The sequence below is a fragment of the Triturus cristatus genome, chromosome 3_1 (assembly GCF_964204655.1).
Source record: "Triturus cristatus chromosome 3_1, aTriCri1.1, whole genome shotgun sequence".
NCBI lineage: Eukaryota > Metazoa > Chordata > Amphibia > Caudata > Salamandridae > Triturus > Triturus cristatus.
Window position 1 is genome coordinate 306529647 of NC_140583.1, and position 17342 is coordinate 306546988.

Below are 17342 nucleotides of genomic sequence, written 5' to 3' on the forward strand. Positions count from 1 at the left end.
ACTTGTACAGTTAAAGGAGCCGGGGGGCCAGGAGACGTGGGGGGCTGTATAAAAAAAGGAGGTGAGCTGGGCTGGGAGCCATTTGTGCTGTGGAGGGAGGAGCCGTCAGAAGAAACAAGACGGGAGGGCCGGAGGCACCCAAATCAACTGGCCGGCCAGGGAGCTAGAGGAGAATAGCAAGTTAGGAGGGAGGCTCTTGGAGAAGGCCCTGTCAAGGGAAACACTAGGAACAGGACCTGAAAAGAAAAAAGAAAACAAGGAAGACTTGTACAATTAAAGGAGCTGAGGGGATTGTGGCGAACCTGATCTGCCCTCCCTGAACAGGCTGGAAATCCCTCCAAGGGAAGAAGGGAAATAAGGCAAGGTTTTGAAAACCTGCACACAGAATAGAAATACTAGGGACACCGCTGCATGCCCTGTGAGTGTGGGGAGTGACTCCATACAGCAAGATGGTGAAAGAAAAAGCATCCAAGCCACAAACCAATACAATTTCCAACTATGCACAACCACTGCGCCATGGACCCGAGACCAGGGAGGAGGGCACAAACAGGAGTGAGGGTCCAATAGTACAGGGAAAGGCAGACTAACCCTCGTTGCCTGATGTACTGCAAGCAATTCAATCGACAAGGGACAATATAGTCCATAGAATCGATGAAGTTGCCACTGATGTGAACCTACTGAGGTGTGACCCAAGGAAAGTGGCGGACAGAGTGACCATCACAAAGCATAATGTGGATGCATTTGAAACAGAACTACGCAACCTCAGTGCCACAGTAGTCGACCTTAAAAAGAAAGTCATTCAGTTGGATGAGAAGGCGAAAGATTCCGAAGGGTGTTCCCGACAGAATAATATGCGATTTATAGGTTTTCCAGAAAGAGCGGAGGGCCCCCTCAACAGAACTCTTTCTGGAGGACTGGATAGCACAGGTGATAGCCCCAAAGCAACTCACCAAGTTCTTCAATGCTGAAAGAGCACACAGGGCGTTGGTCCCGCCGCCCCGGCTGGGTGTGCCTCCTCGGGCCATCATTGCCAGGTTTTTTTAATTATAGAGACCGTGACCCAATCCTGCAGGCCACCCGAACCAGAGGGGATCCCCCATTTCCATACACCCCAATTACACTCAGAGAGTCCAGGAACAAAGGAAAACATTTATATCGGTCAAGCAGAGACTTCGGGACTTAAACTTGAAATACAGTCTTATGTTTCCATCAAAACTTCGAGTGGAGAGTGCAGGTCGCACCCTGTTCTTCTTCTCGGACAATGAAGCGAGTGAATGGCTGGACACTAGAGAAGAGTCGAGGACCTGCCTGGTCCCATCCACGGGATCAACCAGACAGTTGGCGATCGGGGGGTACCCTGAAATGACAGAGGACAAAACAACAACAGCAGCACTGGAGAGCTGGCAGCCCAGGACGATTTCCCGGATGGGACATTGCAGGCCTCGGAACATGAGACGGTGCCGTAGTCCGTGGAGACGTCACAGGAACACACATCAGAACATAGCGAGGCTGGAAGCAATCGTAAATGAACTGAGAGTGATGAGGCACAGAGGACATGTAAAGATAAGTGACTAAAAGCATAAGTCTTCACAGAGAGGGGGAATCTGTACGAACTATGGGGGGTAGTGGAGGAGAAGCTCTTCATACGACCGAGGTAATATGCTTGAGACAGAGTCGGGATGCCGGAGGGAGGTCCCCCCCATCAGAGACTGGGCTTTGGAGAGGGAGCTTGAGGCATCTCCTCGCACCCTGCTGGATACCAGACCACTGGAACAACACCAAAGTACAGTTCACCCCAATTTATGGAGGGGGATGAACATAAGATTCAACAACCAAAGCTGAGCATCAATGACAAAGTTGAAGGGTGGGTGGGGGTGGGGGCGGCGGCACGTGCCAGTTGTTCTTGCAGTTACAAAAACAAGACCGAGACATACGCGACTGCCCAGGGGGAGGGTGGTTGGAGGGGGGTGTTTAGTTGGCTATGTTCTGAATGGTTGATAGATGTTAACGTTGTCGTGTCTAAGAACATGGTCACAAAGTCAAGCTCGGAGGGGTCGAGGGGAGGAGATCTGCATTCTCATGATGCGTGGGGGTGGAACAAGGAGGGTAACATTCGATTAATGGCTGCTCAAACTATGAAGGTCATAACTTGGAATGTGAGGGGTATAGCAGGATTGGAAAAAAGATGCCCGGGACATGCCTTCTTAAAACGTTATAAAACGGAGATAGCCTGCTTACAAGAGACATATATATGGGGAGAGACAGTCCCTAGCGTGCGTAAAAGATGGAGGGGACAGCTCTTTGCGACTTCGTACTCGGGGTTTGCACGGGGGGCACTTATATAGGTGGCACCTGGAATCCCTTTCCAGAATATGCATCACGTGCCAGACCGGAAGAGAGATATGTCATCTTACATGGAAAATGGGAGGGACAGGAATTATGCATCATATACGTATATGCCCCAAACTCGGATTGCCCCAATTTCTTCCCAATGCTTAAAAAAGGCAGCGATGCCATACCTGGGTGCGGAGGTTATCCTCACTGGGGATTTTAACTGTTTCTGATGCAGTACTGGAAAGGGAACCCCAGAGAAATAACACAAAACCTAGAATGCTGGCATCGCTAATGACCATAATGCAGGGCACACATCTCCGAGACGAATGGAGGGCACGTAACCCATTAAAGAGAGTGTTCTCCTGTCACACCCCAGGTTCTAAAAAACACACAAAAAAATCAGACACTAGCAGACTCCCATTCAACAAAACTGGGTTTACAAAGAGACACAGCACATTAACACATATTTTAGCAGTGGGGCTGATCCTCAGCAAAGCAAAGGCCACAGGTGCTTCATTGACTTCAAAGCAGCATTTGACTATGTCCCATGCAGCAGATGATGGGCAAATAGTGGGGAATCCCGCCCAACATCTTGAGGGCCATCAGGCTGCTATATTTGGACATATGGGTTAAGATTAGGAACGGGGATGGTTCCGATCTGTCAAGAGAAGGGAAAACATCAACCGGACTAAAACAAGGTTGCGTTTTAGCACCCCTTCTCTTTAACTTATATATTGTAAACCTCTCCTCAGAATTAGATGGCCAGCTACTGTCAAATATCTTGTACGCAGACAATCTGCTACTGCTTAGTAACACCAGAATAGGCCTGCAGAAATGACTAAACTGCCTTGGATCAAATGCCGAGAACAATGGGCTGGAAATAAATTGTAAAAAGAAGAAAGTCGTCTCACTAAATTGCAGTATTTTAAACCAATGGAAATAGTATGTTAGCAGAGTCACAATTGATGAAACCCCTGCATAAGTGTATTTAGGTGTCAAGATAGATGCAAAGGCTACGTTTGCACCCCAAAGAGCAGCGATTAAGGGAAAGTGCAGGTTTTCAACTATGCCTTTACAACGATAGCGAAATCTACTTGGGGGCACAATCTCCTGCCATTGGCCACAGTAATGAAGGCTAAGCGGTTACCTGCCCTCTCATATGGGACGGAAATAATGATCAGCGTAGAGGTCAGCCTCCTTGAAATAATTGTGCCAAGATCTTATAAATTTGAGGGTTTACTAGCTAATCTAGTCTAGTCTGAAATCAACCTTCAATGGGGGAATAGTGAATATAAAAAGTACCTTGAAAAACGCATTGAAAAGCTTGAGTTGGACTACCTATGGAACCTTACTACAACCGGCACAGCTTTCAGAAGAGCAGTAAATACATTATTAAATTACAAAGTTGGCAGGACGATAAAGAGACAAAGTTGCTAAGGGGTTGCATGGCTTGCTGGTACTGAAATCCTACGATGCCCAAAGAGAGCCTCACCACCTGGAAGCCTTGCCCCCTGAAGATTAAACACAAATTACTGACATTGAGATTTGGTGAGATTCCAACCTTAAACTTTTCCCAAAGTGGAGTTAAGATGGTCAAAGGGGAGTGGACCAGAAATGCTGTTTATGCCATCTGGCAGGCGAAACATTGCTGCATGTCATCTGTTAATGCCCTTCCCTGACCAACAGCAAAGAAGCACGTTGAAAAAAGAATGTAATGCATTAGGGATCAGGTCCTGTAGATCAGTTCTAATTGAGACATTAGATCCAAGGATTACAATGCTTAACATTTGGTTGGTACAGTTCTTGGACATCATTAGATCCCTTGCCAGAACAGATCCTCAGACTCAGGTGGGTGTCAAGACGGACGGTGAAGAAGGCCCCTGATAAGAACCCTTAAAATCTACTATGGCGGGCTGCAAGGGACTATGAAACCTTGTTGGTTCCCTATCCTGCCAGGTTGGATATCAGCCCGAATTTCCCCAAAAGTTATTTTGATCAAATATTAGCATTGTTGCACGTTTTGTGCAAATTTGCACATTGAATAGACCTCTGCCAGCTTCACATATCAGATATTAGCATTTCTGTACTTTCTGCGTAATTTTGCACACTGTGTAGGCCCCTGCCATTTATGTATTAGCGCAGGTCGCTTTGGGTTGCTAGAAAGAATTAGGGCTATTTGGCTTCGCTTTCCGGCTACTGACCAAATAAGAAAGAAGTTCTGCACAGTTGCACTTCACGCACTATTTTACATATGCTGGTAACATCAGAACTGTCCAAATTGCACTCTTGCATATTGATTGCATTTGATTGATAATTCTAATCACAATGTTTATTTATTGCGCCTTTAACTGTGTATTTTAATTTTTAAATAATGTTTATGGTTTGTATTGACTAATAAACGAATATTACCACTACTAGTACTTGTCTGACCTTGACTCCATGGGCAAGACTGATTATCCAGGATGCTGGAATCCATCTGTTCTTGTTTGTGGCCCACTCAGTCTAGAAAGCCCTGCTTTCTCTAAAATATCCTCTGGGCATTAGACTTCTTCACCATCCCCTTGAAACAAGAACGCGCGCCAACGATTGAGGTGTAAAGGCCATGATCATCGAATAATGTTAACGCCCGTTTCTGAAATTAAATAACAATTCCACTGACAATGTGGCAAGAATATCAAGATCCTACTGGAGTCACAATACCCTATTATCTGTATATGTGGGTCTTTCCATTGATGTCGAACTGGCACAACCAGACAATAAAAATTAAACTAAATAAATGTGTTACTGAACTGCTTGAAGTTTTATTATAAAACAAAGGTTTTGACTTGTGAGTTGAACCTTACTGGAGTCAGTTTGCAGGTTCATATTTGCGACTGCTAACCATGGTTGATCTTCGGAGGCTTGCCCTGGCTGAGGGATCTCACCTGCCTCTGTTCTTCAGTCCCTGCTCGGATCATTCTTGGTCTGGATGAGACGAAGAATTCTTTTGATGGTCAGAATTAAATGCCTATACCAGACACACTCAACACATGGAGAGGTATAGACTAATTAGGCCTGTATAGCTTGAAACACACATTGCAGCCCAAGAATGTGCTTGTATAGCACAAAAGCCCAATGCAACCTCTCAAGTGCAGGTAAGGCCACAAAGGCCAAGCACGTCTTCCCATGAATATGTTTAGTCCTGCTGCCCAGTCTGGCCTCCTCATGCCCAGGTGTAGCCTCAAATGCATGTCCCAGTTTCCCTCAAGTGCAGGATTAGCGTCATGCCCCGCCTACCTTCTGTATGTACTGGTTATGTTCTCATGTGTCCAGAGCACACATATGACCTTACATCCACAGTGCAACCATCCATCTTCATACATTTGACTTTAAATGTCCAGTGAAGGCCTGAACACGTAGAGGCCTGCGTTAAATGCCAGAAAGCAAACCAGAGCTCAGTTATGCCTCAAATGCGCAGTGCCTTATCAGGTATAGCCTTCACGTAATGGTGCTGAATAGTTCCCCTTCGCACTGTTTGGGCCCCTCTTTCTTCTGCCCAGGGACTGAGATATTGGAGCCATAATGAATGGGGCCACTAGCACCTCCACTGTCCTCTGCTCCTGTTCGTAGGCAGAGAAGGTGTGTCTTACTGAAAGTGGACGAATGCCAGGCAAGAAGTTTCCCAGGTGCAGTTGCCAGTCCATATTATGCATGTGCATAATGCAAATGAAGTAAACACTGTGTTTTGAGGTCTGAGACTAGATAAGTAAAACTCAGTAATCAAAATGTAATTAATCAATTTTGAGTTTGTTTTAGTATTCTTGAATCAAGATGTTCTTCATAGGCCAACACATGTTTCACGACAACATGTTGCTTCATCAGGGCCAGATAATACATGTTTCACAAATGCTGCCAATAATGCACGGCAACAATATTTCTTGTTTGGATTTTTAAAGGCTCTCAAATGTTTCTTCCAGCGCTCTTTAACTGGTCTAACAGTGGAGCCTACATGTCTTATGTATAACAATTGTTTTTCCTGTTCAGTTGGTTATTTCATTCTTTATTGTTAATCATATCATATGAATAATTCTAACATGTTTTTCTTTTTTTCTTTATTTCTTTGTCTTCTTTTAATTTTTTTTCTCTGTGAATCTCCCCATTATGTTCAAAATTCTCGTTACTATCATGACATTTATCTTTATATTATTGCAGTGCGTTATTAACAGCATTTGTGAAACATATTATATGGCCCTGATGAAGCGACATAAATTGCATACAGGACTGGAGGGTGTTTTCCTGTAATTTGAGGTCGGTGTCAAACCACCTAGAGAGCCTCTGTTCCCCTCCCCCTCTATCATGGGCATAATGCGCCAGAGGGAGAAAAGGTGCCTTACGTTTGATCCTCAACACGTGTGAAGCTTTTTAGGGACCAGGAGAGGGGCCAGAGGTGGAGCTGGGTGTACATCTGTGATTATCAGCCTGGCAGAAACCCACACTCACCATTGTTTAGAAACTGCCAAGAAACTTTCAGGATTGGAACGAAAATACATAGATTTTCTTGTGCCTTTCTTTGAACTTTTTTAATGCCATTTAGATCATGTCAGCGATACACGTCATATAAGCAACATATGATTATAGAGTTGATATGACTCAGAGGGAATCACAGTGAAAGTCAGGCAATTAAATATTTAAAGTTACACTACCCTTTACTGATAATGTAAAGGCTAGAGAAATTAAGTGTGCAAATAATACAGAGATCTGAAAACGTTCTAAAAAAGGGCCCCACATTTTAGCATGTTTACCCAGGCTACCCCAGCCATGGTGAATGATTGAACACCTGTCCATTCCTTTGAAGTAAACCTGTGCTGTGAGTGCTGCTACTCGTCTCCAGTGGCGAGCATCATCTGGTTGGGCAAGCTGTTGCCCTTGGTTACACAAGGACCCTGGTTTTACATGTATACCCCAAATCCTCTGTTAGGCCCAAGCGTTCCAACCTAGATGACAGTTCCTTAAACCCGCCAGACTATAACCCACAACCTCTGCACCGCCACACAGCTCCAGAAGGTATGGAAGGAATCACTGGTGTGCATCTGGTATTAGAAGCAGTCTGGCGACTGAGCAACTCCGTATGGGGGAATAACAGACCCTATGAAAATCATTATGAGTAAAACAAAGCTTGGCCTAGACAGGCACCTTGCGCACCACCAGCATCGCACCTCGTCAGTCCTCTTCCCAACATGCAGGCCAAGCAGCGAGTAGGATTCGCGTATTAACCTGTGACACTCACTTCCTTTCCTGTGCACCCGCTGTTAGCTTAGCCGCTGAAGAAGATGTACCCCCCTTACTAGCTCCCAACTTCGAATCCCCAATCAATTCCCAGGGCCGGGACACTGGCAGCGCCACAGTATGGGCTAACTAAGTGTCACGCTCTAGCTATTTTCTGTGGTAAGCCCGTCTTTTTCAAAGTTTGGACTTCATTCCGCTTTTGTAATTGATTGTTTCTTCCACTGCGTGGTTTCTATTTGTACCCTTCCCGGGGATCACAAATCACACCGAATTGTTTGCTATGTGGTTTCACCATATTGTGTAAGGCGTAGATACTCACAAGCATTTTCCCAGGAGCCAAAAGGTTTGGTCTGTGAGGTCAGGGGGCTGCACTGATGCCAGCTGGGTGGAGGTTTAAGGGCGGGGGTAGGAAGGGTGGGGTAAGGTGGGTGTAGGGGAAGCAAAGCATGCACATCTAGTGCTGGATGCAGCATGTGAAACCAGATAACCTGGCTTTCCCACTTGGCCAAATTGTGTGATCCTAGGCAATTGTTTCATTTCACGTTTTATTCATTATCACATATAAGAGGACCTCGAAATACATGACTTCAGGACGTGTAAGTCCCCTCGTGTTTGATTTAGTAAACTATAATGTTGTTCATGTATAACAGCAACCCAGGGCACGGAAAGAGTGCAAATAACAACTGCCTTGTCTCTTAGTTTACTATAGGCATTGCTGTCAGTCTGGTGGGGAAAGCCTGAAGGTTTCTGAATTCATGTCTGAAACGATCACTTTAAAAAAAGAATTCTCTAATGCATCGATGTAATCGGACATACTAAAGTGAAATGCCTCTGCATGTTAATGAAGGCAGTTTTGGAATTTTCCATGGACGGATATAGTTTTACAAGTGTGCTGCAAGATGCGCCACACCCTCGTTACTTCCTTTCTCTAACTTCAACGAACCTGTAAATAACTGCTCGCCCGCTTAAGTAACATCTTTTTGATATTAGTGCAGTGTCGAGTGACCAGCAGCCCAGTGCTGCTGTTGACCAGGGGGTCATGTAAAGGTCAGGAGGGCCGCACTTCGGCGGTCCCCTCATCTATTGCACGTGCTCCGAGCAGGCGCGCTTCAAATGTCCTTTTTACCATCCCTAGCACAGGTCCATCTTGTCATACAACCAGCAGAGCTACCTGCGGTTTGGCTGGTGCCACCCATCTCTGATGATGCCCTCCTTAAATACATCCTCGATACAAAGCCCTCTAACCTCAATACATCCTCGATACAAAGCCCTCTAACCATTCTCTTGACCCCATCCCTAGTGCCATTGCCATTGACTTCTATACCCATTCTCTCTCCTATTGGACCACTCTGGTCAACCTCTCCCTCAGTCAAGGCTCCCTTCCTGTTTCCTTCAAAACTGGGCAGGTCACCCCTCTGCTTAAAAAACCCACCGCTGATGCGAACGACCCTAACAACTACCGTCCCATCACTAACCTACCCTTTCTTGCGAAAATCACAGAAAAATGTGTAGCGAAACAACTCTCTCGCCATATCAAGGACAATGATCTTCTGGACAACTTCCAGTCCGGCTTCATTCAAAACTGCAGCACTGAAACAGCCCTGCTGCTAGTGATTGATGACGCACTGCGGATACTCGATTCAGGGGAGTCTTGTCTTCTAATTCTTCTTGACCTTTCTGCAGCCTTTGACACTGTCAATCACAATACTCTCCTTAACACTCTGCAACAGAGAATGGGCATGGAGGGCACTGTGCTCAAATGGTTTGCCTCCTTCCTCTCTGATAGATCCCAAATGATCAAAATAGCGAACAGTCTTTCATCTCCTTTAGCGGTCGGTCAAGGTGTCCCTCAAGGCTCTATACTTGCACCCACACTGTTCAATCTCTATTTAGAACCGTTGGGAAATCTCCTGAGTAAATCCGGGATCCACTATCATCTATATGCGGACGACACTCAAATCCACCTCAAGGTGGCCTCCACTCACGATTTCTCCCTCCTAAGCTCTACTCTCGACTCCATTCAAAACTGGATGTTAACTCATCAACTGGTCCTGAATCCCTCCAAAACTGAATTCCTCCTCCTCTCCTCCTCACTCTCTCCTCCCCCAGTGCAATCATGGATGGATCAGATTAATCTACTGAACAATAAACCCATCATTGTCGAGAGCGCAAAATCCCTTGGCGTCATACTCGACAAAAAACTCAATCTACTCTCCCACATCGATTCCATTGCAAAGTCTGCTCGATACCAACTGCGCCTTCTTTGGGGGATTCGTCGCTTCTTCCCGGAGCACGACCTTAACCCCTTCAGTGCCACACCCTTTCCCCGCCCTGTGCCGGCCGTTGCATTAGCGGGCGGGGTTCATGACAAGATAGTCTCATCATGGGCACAGCGCAACCGCGCTCCATGACGAGACCATCTCGTCATGGGCACTGAAGCGGTTAAAACCCTCGTCCAATCGCTGGTTCTCTCCAGATTGGACTACTGCAATTCTCTTCTTACTGGCCTCCCCAAATCCCACCTGTCCCCCCTGAAGTCTGTTCTCCATTCAGCAGCACGCTTCATATATGGGGCCAAAAGAAGCGACCACATCACACCCATTTTATCCACCCTCCGTTGGCTTCCCATAGAGGCAAGATCTATCTACAAGACTGCCTGTATCACCCACAAAGCCTTGCACTCATCCTCCCCTCGCTACCTGGCGGATAAACTGAAACTCTCTGGTGGCTCCAGACCAGCACGGAATGCAGAAAATGTATTGCTTGAGCCTCCCACTTTCAAGAAGGAAAGATCGATGGCCCAATCTTTTTCAGGCAACGCGGTGAGAATTTGGAACTCACTTCCGCCTCAGCTCCGGACCACCACCTCTTCCCAGGCCTTCAAAACTGACCTCAAATCTCTCCTCCTTCAAAGACACTTCCAAATTTAATTCACGCCCTATATTTTCTGAAGGAAGTCCTTCCATTATAGGAAATTCTGTTCTCCATGCCTATAGAAGTGCCTTCTCAGTGTGTTTTGTGTTTTGAGTGTCTGCCATATATTGCAGTATTATACTTTGACTTGTATTTTGATCGCTTTTGTAACTTGCACACATGTCACTTTCTCCTTTTGTAGCGTATCGTATGCTACCTCTTGTATTTTGTTTGCTTTTGATACATGCACTACGGCCACCACTGCCTCATGTAACGTAACTTTTGTTTTAGTGTTCTGAGTGTCGGCCATTTATTGCAATTTTTTTCTTTTTACCTCTACCTGTACTTTGTATGCTCTTGTAACCTGCACACGGCACTTTTTCCGTTTGTAACGTATCGTTTGCTACCTCTTGTATTTTGTTTGCCCTTGATACTTGCACAATTGTCACTATTGCCTCATGTAACGTACCATTTGATTTTGTAACATGCTCACTTGTATTTTTGCTCCGTATGTATCATTAGTGCTGCTATTGTGAAGCGCTCTGACACCTTCGGGTAAAGTCCGCGCTATATAAAAACACATTAAATAAATAAATAAATAAATAAATAAAACCCCACACTGATGGTGCCGACATGGGTTGTGGGACACCGTCACGGGACACCGTCAAGCCCCCAGCTCTTCATGAACGTGGATTACACATGCACAGCTCTCTGGAACCCACAGGAACACTTACTCCTGAGTGCTTCCAGGGGCGTAGCCTCCTGTGGTGGGTGCAACAGGTGCAGTGCCACCGGGGCTCGGAGGCCTGAGGTGTGCACTAAACCTTGATTATTGCTGTGCGGGGGAGGGAGGGGGTCCTTCCTTGCAGCAGGGTCTGCTTTTTTATTTCTCAGATTTCAGGAGACTTTCGAAAGGCACCAGCCTCTGAAGAAACCACCTCTGTCACAGCCGCATCCCCCATGATCAGAGAGAGGGCTCATAGCTGCGGAAACACACAGGATAATAACAAACGGATGCATCTATAGGAGAACACCTATGGGATATTCTCTTCCCTGAAGGGCAGCAAAGCTCTACCTTATTACTTCTGCTCAATCAAATTGTTACCGCCCGGGGAGTTAGGGCAGTATCGCTAAGGCAAAGGGGGGAGGGGGTGTAGTAAGTGTGGGGTATACAAAATATGCCGAGAATAATTTCTCATTACTTATGGTTTTAACACACCCCGTGCTTTCATCTACTTTCAATACCACAGGTCACGTCGCAGAAGCAATTACTGACGTCACAAGCGCAAGCCAAACAGTTCAAAAAGAGAGATCCCATTCTTGACCACAAAACCCCTTGTCTGTTCTATTTGTTTTCATTTAATTTTCAGGACGAGCACATTAAGGGCTCAGTTTGCGTTTCTCCGGCTCCTCGCGTATTGCCTTCTACGTGATGTTTGTGTTGCTGTATTTCAGTGTTTCTGTAAACAGTTAATGAACTGTGTCACCCACAGATGTCTGATTAAAAGTACAGCTGCTGAGGCATGATACCCGCAAAGGGAACACAATAGCTCATTATTCATAGAAACCTATGTTTCCAAAATAGGTTTTGAGTGAGAAAGAGTGAGCTTTAAAAAAAACTCGGTGACAAATCATTCCAATCCCCTCTCAGCAGTTGGTGTACCTCCTAGCAGCCGCAATCAGTAGGTATTTTCGGACACCGGTTAGTTTACATATCATTTGCATAGAAAGCTTCCATGCTGCAGTGCATGCTGGGCTCTCTGGCATGCCCTCAGAATACAATCCAATGCACCAGACTCACCTGCTCGGCAAACTGCTCCTGCGATAAGCAGTCAAGGACATCTACGCAGCCCAGGAGACATGCTGTGGGGTAATCCTTGGGAAATTCCATACCTGTGGGCAGGAAGACAAAGAAAGAAAGGAAAAGTTATCAGACTGCATACTTTATCCATAAAGCTATAAAAGCCTACAAATCAGCACTGGAAGACACAGACTGCCTCTTTGCCATAGGGGTAATGTATGTACTTTTAAGCATCAAGCTCCCTCCACAGCAGCATTGGCAAAACTAACCTATAAGACCTATTGTAATAAAGTGTCTCTGTATATACTGCACCAAAGTAAAGTACAGTGTGCACTGAGTCCACAGTCCCCAGAGGTTTGGCAGAGGTTAAAGCTAGATATAACTTTACTCTCTAAAGTGGTAGCTTGGTCGAGCAGTAAGGCAGTATCAGAGGACAGTGTAAAGCATTTGTTGTACACACTCAGTCAGCAAATGGTCTCACACACTCAAGAACTGAACTATAGGCCAATTGTTTTGTATATAAAAATATATAGTTGTTTTATTTTAGAACCACAAGTAGGTATCAAAATACTTTATCAAAATGAGATGCTTTAGTTAAATACTTTCAATAAGCAATAGACTTTTAAATGCAATAGTTACAGTTGTTGCAATAGGCAACACAAGTTAAACACAATTATAACATTGAGCTCAATAGGAATTTTTAAGTAAACACAATATCAATTACTTTGCATAGGTTTTTCTTACTCAGGGCTGGATCCTGGATTCAGCCCTGGTGCATCTCCTGTAAACAGTTGAAAGAAATCGTTTTTGTTACACAGGCGATTTTTAAGGAATAATTGTATGTTTCAAAAATCGACACGTAGAAGAATTTCTGGCAAAAACCAGGCAATGTTATCCTATGGAGGAAAGTTAGGTTATCGGAAAAGCACAGTTGTAATTGCTTTGTAGGGTCAGTGCTGGGCACAAAGATCCAGCACTTGGATCTCTCCTGATAACAGGTGAGTAATTTCGTTTTCGTTGATCGGGTGATTTTTAGTGAATATTTCAAAGTTTCAAAACTTGACACTTAGAAGAAATTCCAAGTGAAAACCAGTCAATGTTACCCTATGGAGAAAATGTAGGTTATCGTCTTTCAGGCAAGTACTCGACTGGCAGAGTTAAGGTTCTGGGGATAGACTTCGGGGTCTCCCAGGTTCAGGTAGGTACAGTTGTTACACCCTCAGCGGCACAGGGGCAGCCGGGTGCAGAGAGAGTAGGCCCAATGTTAGCCTATGGCGGGCAGGGGGCCTTTAGTTGGTGGCTGCTAGCAGGCAGGCCACGCAGCTGTGGGAGCTGAGCTCCTGGTCACTTACACAGGGCAAGTGGGGAAGTAGGATAGGACAGATGCTGCACTTCCAGGGGCACTCGGGCGGCTGGGTGCAGGGTGCTTTTGAGCCATCAGGCGATCAATGTATTTCAATGGGAAACCTGCAAGACGAACAAAGGCTGCAAGCTCGGGGACGGAGATTCTTCAGGTGCGACCACCACTTTGAGAGGTAAGTTGGGAAGCTGTAGGTTAGGTAGGCACCCAGGTGCTGGGCACAGGGGGCCGCAGGGCGCCGGGGTGTCTTTTGGCGTCTGGAAATCTTACCCTCTGCTGGTCGCGATTGGGGGGTCCCTGGAGTTGAGGCTGCAGGCGTCATCAGGAGCGTCGAGGAGGGTCCTTGGGTGTTGGATTCTTGGTCACAGTCGCCAGGGGGACGTCCTCGTGGTCTTTGTTCACTCAGGCACAGGCCGGGCTCGGCGGGTGCAGAGTGTGTTGGATTCGCGGTTCCTGGCTTGGCACCAGGGGTTGTTGCTGTTTGAGCAGAACCACTGCTTGTGGGAGTCCCAGTCTTTTAGATGAGCAAGGCAGTCAGGTCCTCCGGGATTTTCGAGGTTGCTGACCACTGGAGACGCCGGGATTCAGCAGGAGCAGGTTCGAGGGTCGACAGGCCTGTAGGGCTGGGGCCAAGTCAGTTGGTGTCGTCCTCTTGTTAGCAGCTGCACGGCAGGTCTTCTTTCTACTTGTTCTTGTTGTTGTTAAGGAATCGGGATCTGAGGAAGGAAGGTTCAGGGTGCCCCTAAATGCTACATTTAGGGGCATTACAGGTAGGGAAAGGTCAGGGACCAATGGGTCCCTTCCCTGGGGTGGGTACACCCCCTATCCTGCCACCCTCCAGTGGGAGGGGGGCAGGAGCCTAGTCCTGATTGGGTAAGGCTCCCCATCCTCAAGATGGCGAGAGACCGGAGTTGTGCTTCACCTCGCCTCCCCCACCTGAGGGGTGGGGTTGGCAGAGGCTAGCACACCCCCTTTTCTCCCTTGGGTTTTCCAGCCAGTCTTCCCGCCAGAATGGGGATCAGAACTGGTGGGGACCAGTTGCTGAGTACAGAAAGTGGTCTGGGGAGGCTCACAAAGGCGGCATGCCTTTGAAGCTTCCCCTGCCCATCCTGGGGGAGGAGGCTTGGCACCTCGCCCCAGGATGTGCATTGTTGCACGCCCACAAGAACGGAGGGCTCTCTACCCAGGGGGCCAGCAACCGGTCTGCTGGGTGGCAGCCTAGGCAGCCTTTCAGTCAGGACACGAGTTGTGGGTTAGGTTCAGGGGGCAACTCTAAGTTGTCCTCTGTCGTGCATTTTACATTAAATCCCACACTGGCATCTCCCTGCTCCCATTCCCGGCGAAAGTAATTGAGAAGATTGTCAACAGGCAGCTGACCCACTTCCTCGAGGAGAACACCACTCTGGACTCGTCCCAATCGGGATTCTGCAGCAACCACAGCACCAAAACTGTCCTCATCGCCGCCACCGTTGACATCAGGACCCTGCTGGACAAAGGCGAAACCGTGGCCCTCATACTCCTGAACATCTCGGCCTCCTTCGATACCATCTGCCACCACACCCTACGCACACGCCTCCATGACGCGGGGATCCTCGACAAAGCCCTGGACTGGATCACCTCCTTCCTCACCGGCAGAACCCAGAGAGTCAGCCTCCCCCCATTCTGATCCGAAGCCACCAAGAACACCTGCGGCGTACCCCAAGGATCATCCCTCACCCTGACACTTTTTAACGTCTACATGGCACCGCGCGCCAACATCGTCCGATCACACGACCTCAACATCATCTCATACGCCGACGACACCCAGCCGATCCTCTCCCTCACCAAGAACCCCGCCACTGCCAAAGCCAACCTCCAAGAAGGAATGAAGGCCGTCACCGAATGGATGAAGAACAGTCGCCTGAAACTGAACTCAGACAAGATGGAGGTCCTCATCCTCGGCTCCACCCCATCCGCCTGGGATGACTCCTGGTGGCCGGCCGCGCTGGGAGCTGCACCGACACCCACCCAACACGCACGCAACCTGGGGTTCATCCTGGACTCATCACTATCAATGACCCAGCAAGTAAATGCCGTCTCCTCCTCCTGCTTCAACACCCGCCGCATGCTTTGCAAGATCTACAGATGGATCCCCACAAGAACCAGAAGGATGGTCACCCAGGCCCTCGTCAGCAGCAGGCTGGACTACGAAAATACCCTCTACGCAGGAACCATGGCCATACTCCAGAAAAGACTTCAACGCATACAGAACGCCTCCGCATGCCTCATCCTCAACATCCCCCGCCACAACCACATCACTGCCCACCTCTGAGACCTGCACTAGCTCCCTGTCGACAAGAGGATCACCTTCAAGCTCCTCACCCACGCTCACAAAGCACTCCACAACGCCGGACCAGCATATTTCAACAAACGACTCACCTTCTACACCCCAAACCGCCAGCTCCGCTCTGCCGACCTCGCCCTCGCCACTGTTCCACGCATCAACCGAATGACCACCGGCGGCAGATCATTCTCCCACCTCGCCGCCAAGACATGGAACACCCTCCCCACCCACCTGCTACAGACCCAGGACCTGCTGACCTTCAGAAGACTTCTCAAGACCTGGCTGTTCGAGCAGTAGCAGCACTCCGCCCCCCTCACTCTAATGCCTTGAGACCCTCACGGGTAAGTAGTGCGCTCTACAAATGCTCTGATTGATTGAACGCTCTAACACAGTTTAGACACAAAGAAAAAAGCAGTTCCCTAAAAGCGCACAGAGGACTTGTAGAAGCCCATCAGTCAAAAAGATTGCAAAGAGGCTAAGCTCCATGGGAGGGACTAACACATGATGAACAGGGAGAAACAAGGAAAGCCATCTAATAGAAAGCTAACAAATAAGATTGACAGTAAAGCCAATCAACGGTAAGCAATGGGCAGGCTGCAAGTCCTTGTATATTCTTGGTAAATCCAAAATATGTCTTTTGCATCGAGGCAGTTTGCAGTTTCTAGTAGGCTTGACCTAAAAATTGGCATGGTACCATTTGTGGACTGACGTGCACCGCTATCATACTAATGACACCTAATCAGAGCTCTCACAAAGCACATCTATTTTGACTTCCACAGTGGGCGTGATCCAAACATTAAGACATTCATATGTCTCTCATGATACATATATATTCTGATGTGCACCATACAGTGATATTCCTCTACTGACATGTAGCAAAAAACTGTGCATCTTAATGAGACAGCTCAGGGGGCTCTATCGTTTTTCACAGACATCTGTAACCTGCAAGCCAGAAGTTCAGAAAACAACAAGAGGAGGAGGGTAAATAGACCTGCTACTGCAATGCGAGTATAACCATCAGCATAGGGTTCAAGTCTTGGTATTGTAGCATTTTAAGTAAATACAACTGCAGCATGCATCAGCCTGTATGGTTCAGGTCCCATTTTACAATGCCAAGTATACAGGCAAGAACGTTTATGTGCCAAACAACAGTAAGCTAGTCCATGGGGTCACATTCAGCCCTTGCATTGTGGAGGGAGCAAAGGGGGGCAAGAATGAGAAAGAGCGAGCTATGGAGGGAATGTTTGTCTTCACATAGTCCAGGTTATTAAAATGTCTAGTTCAAGGCCCAATTTACCCTGCAAGGGAGCAGGCACCTGTGGGCAAGGGTGGTGCCTGCTTTATAG

The 17342-nt window shown here is 47.3% G+C and overlaps 1 protein-coding gene across 1 annotated transcript in view; it reads right to left on the minus strand.

Moving 5' to 3' along the window:
- The window catches only part of TRIP4 (thyroid hormone receptor interactor 4), a 461936-nt gene that overhangs the window by 153303 nt on the left and 291291 nt on the right, over positions 1 to 17342 (minus strand). The window contains exon 11 of the mRNA XM_085643987.1: positions 12314 to 12405. Coding sequence (XP_085500113.1) covers positions 12314 to 12405 — 92 coding nt within the window. The remainder of the gene's footprint in view (positions 1 to 12313; positions 12406 to 17342) is intronic.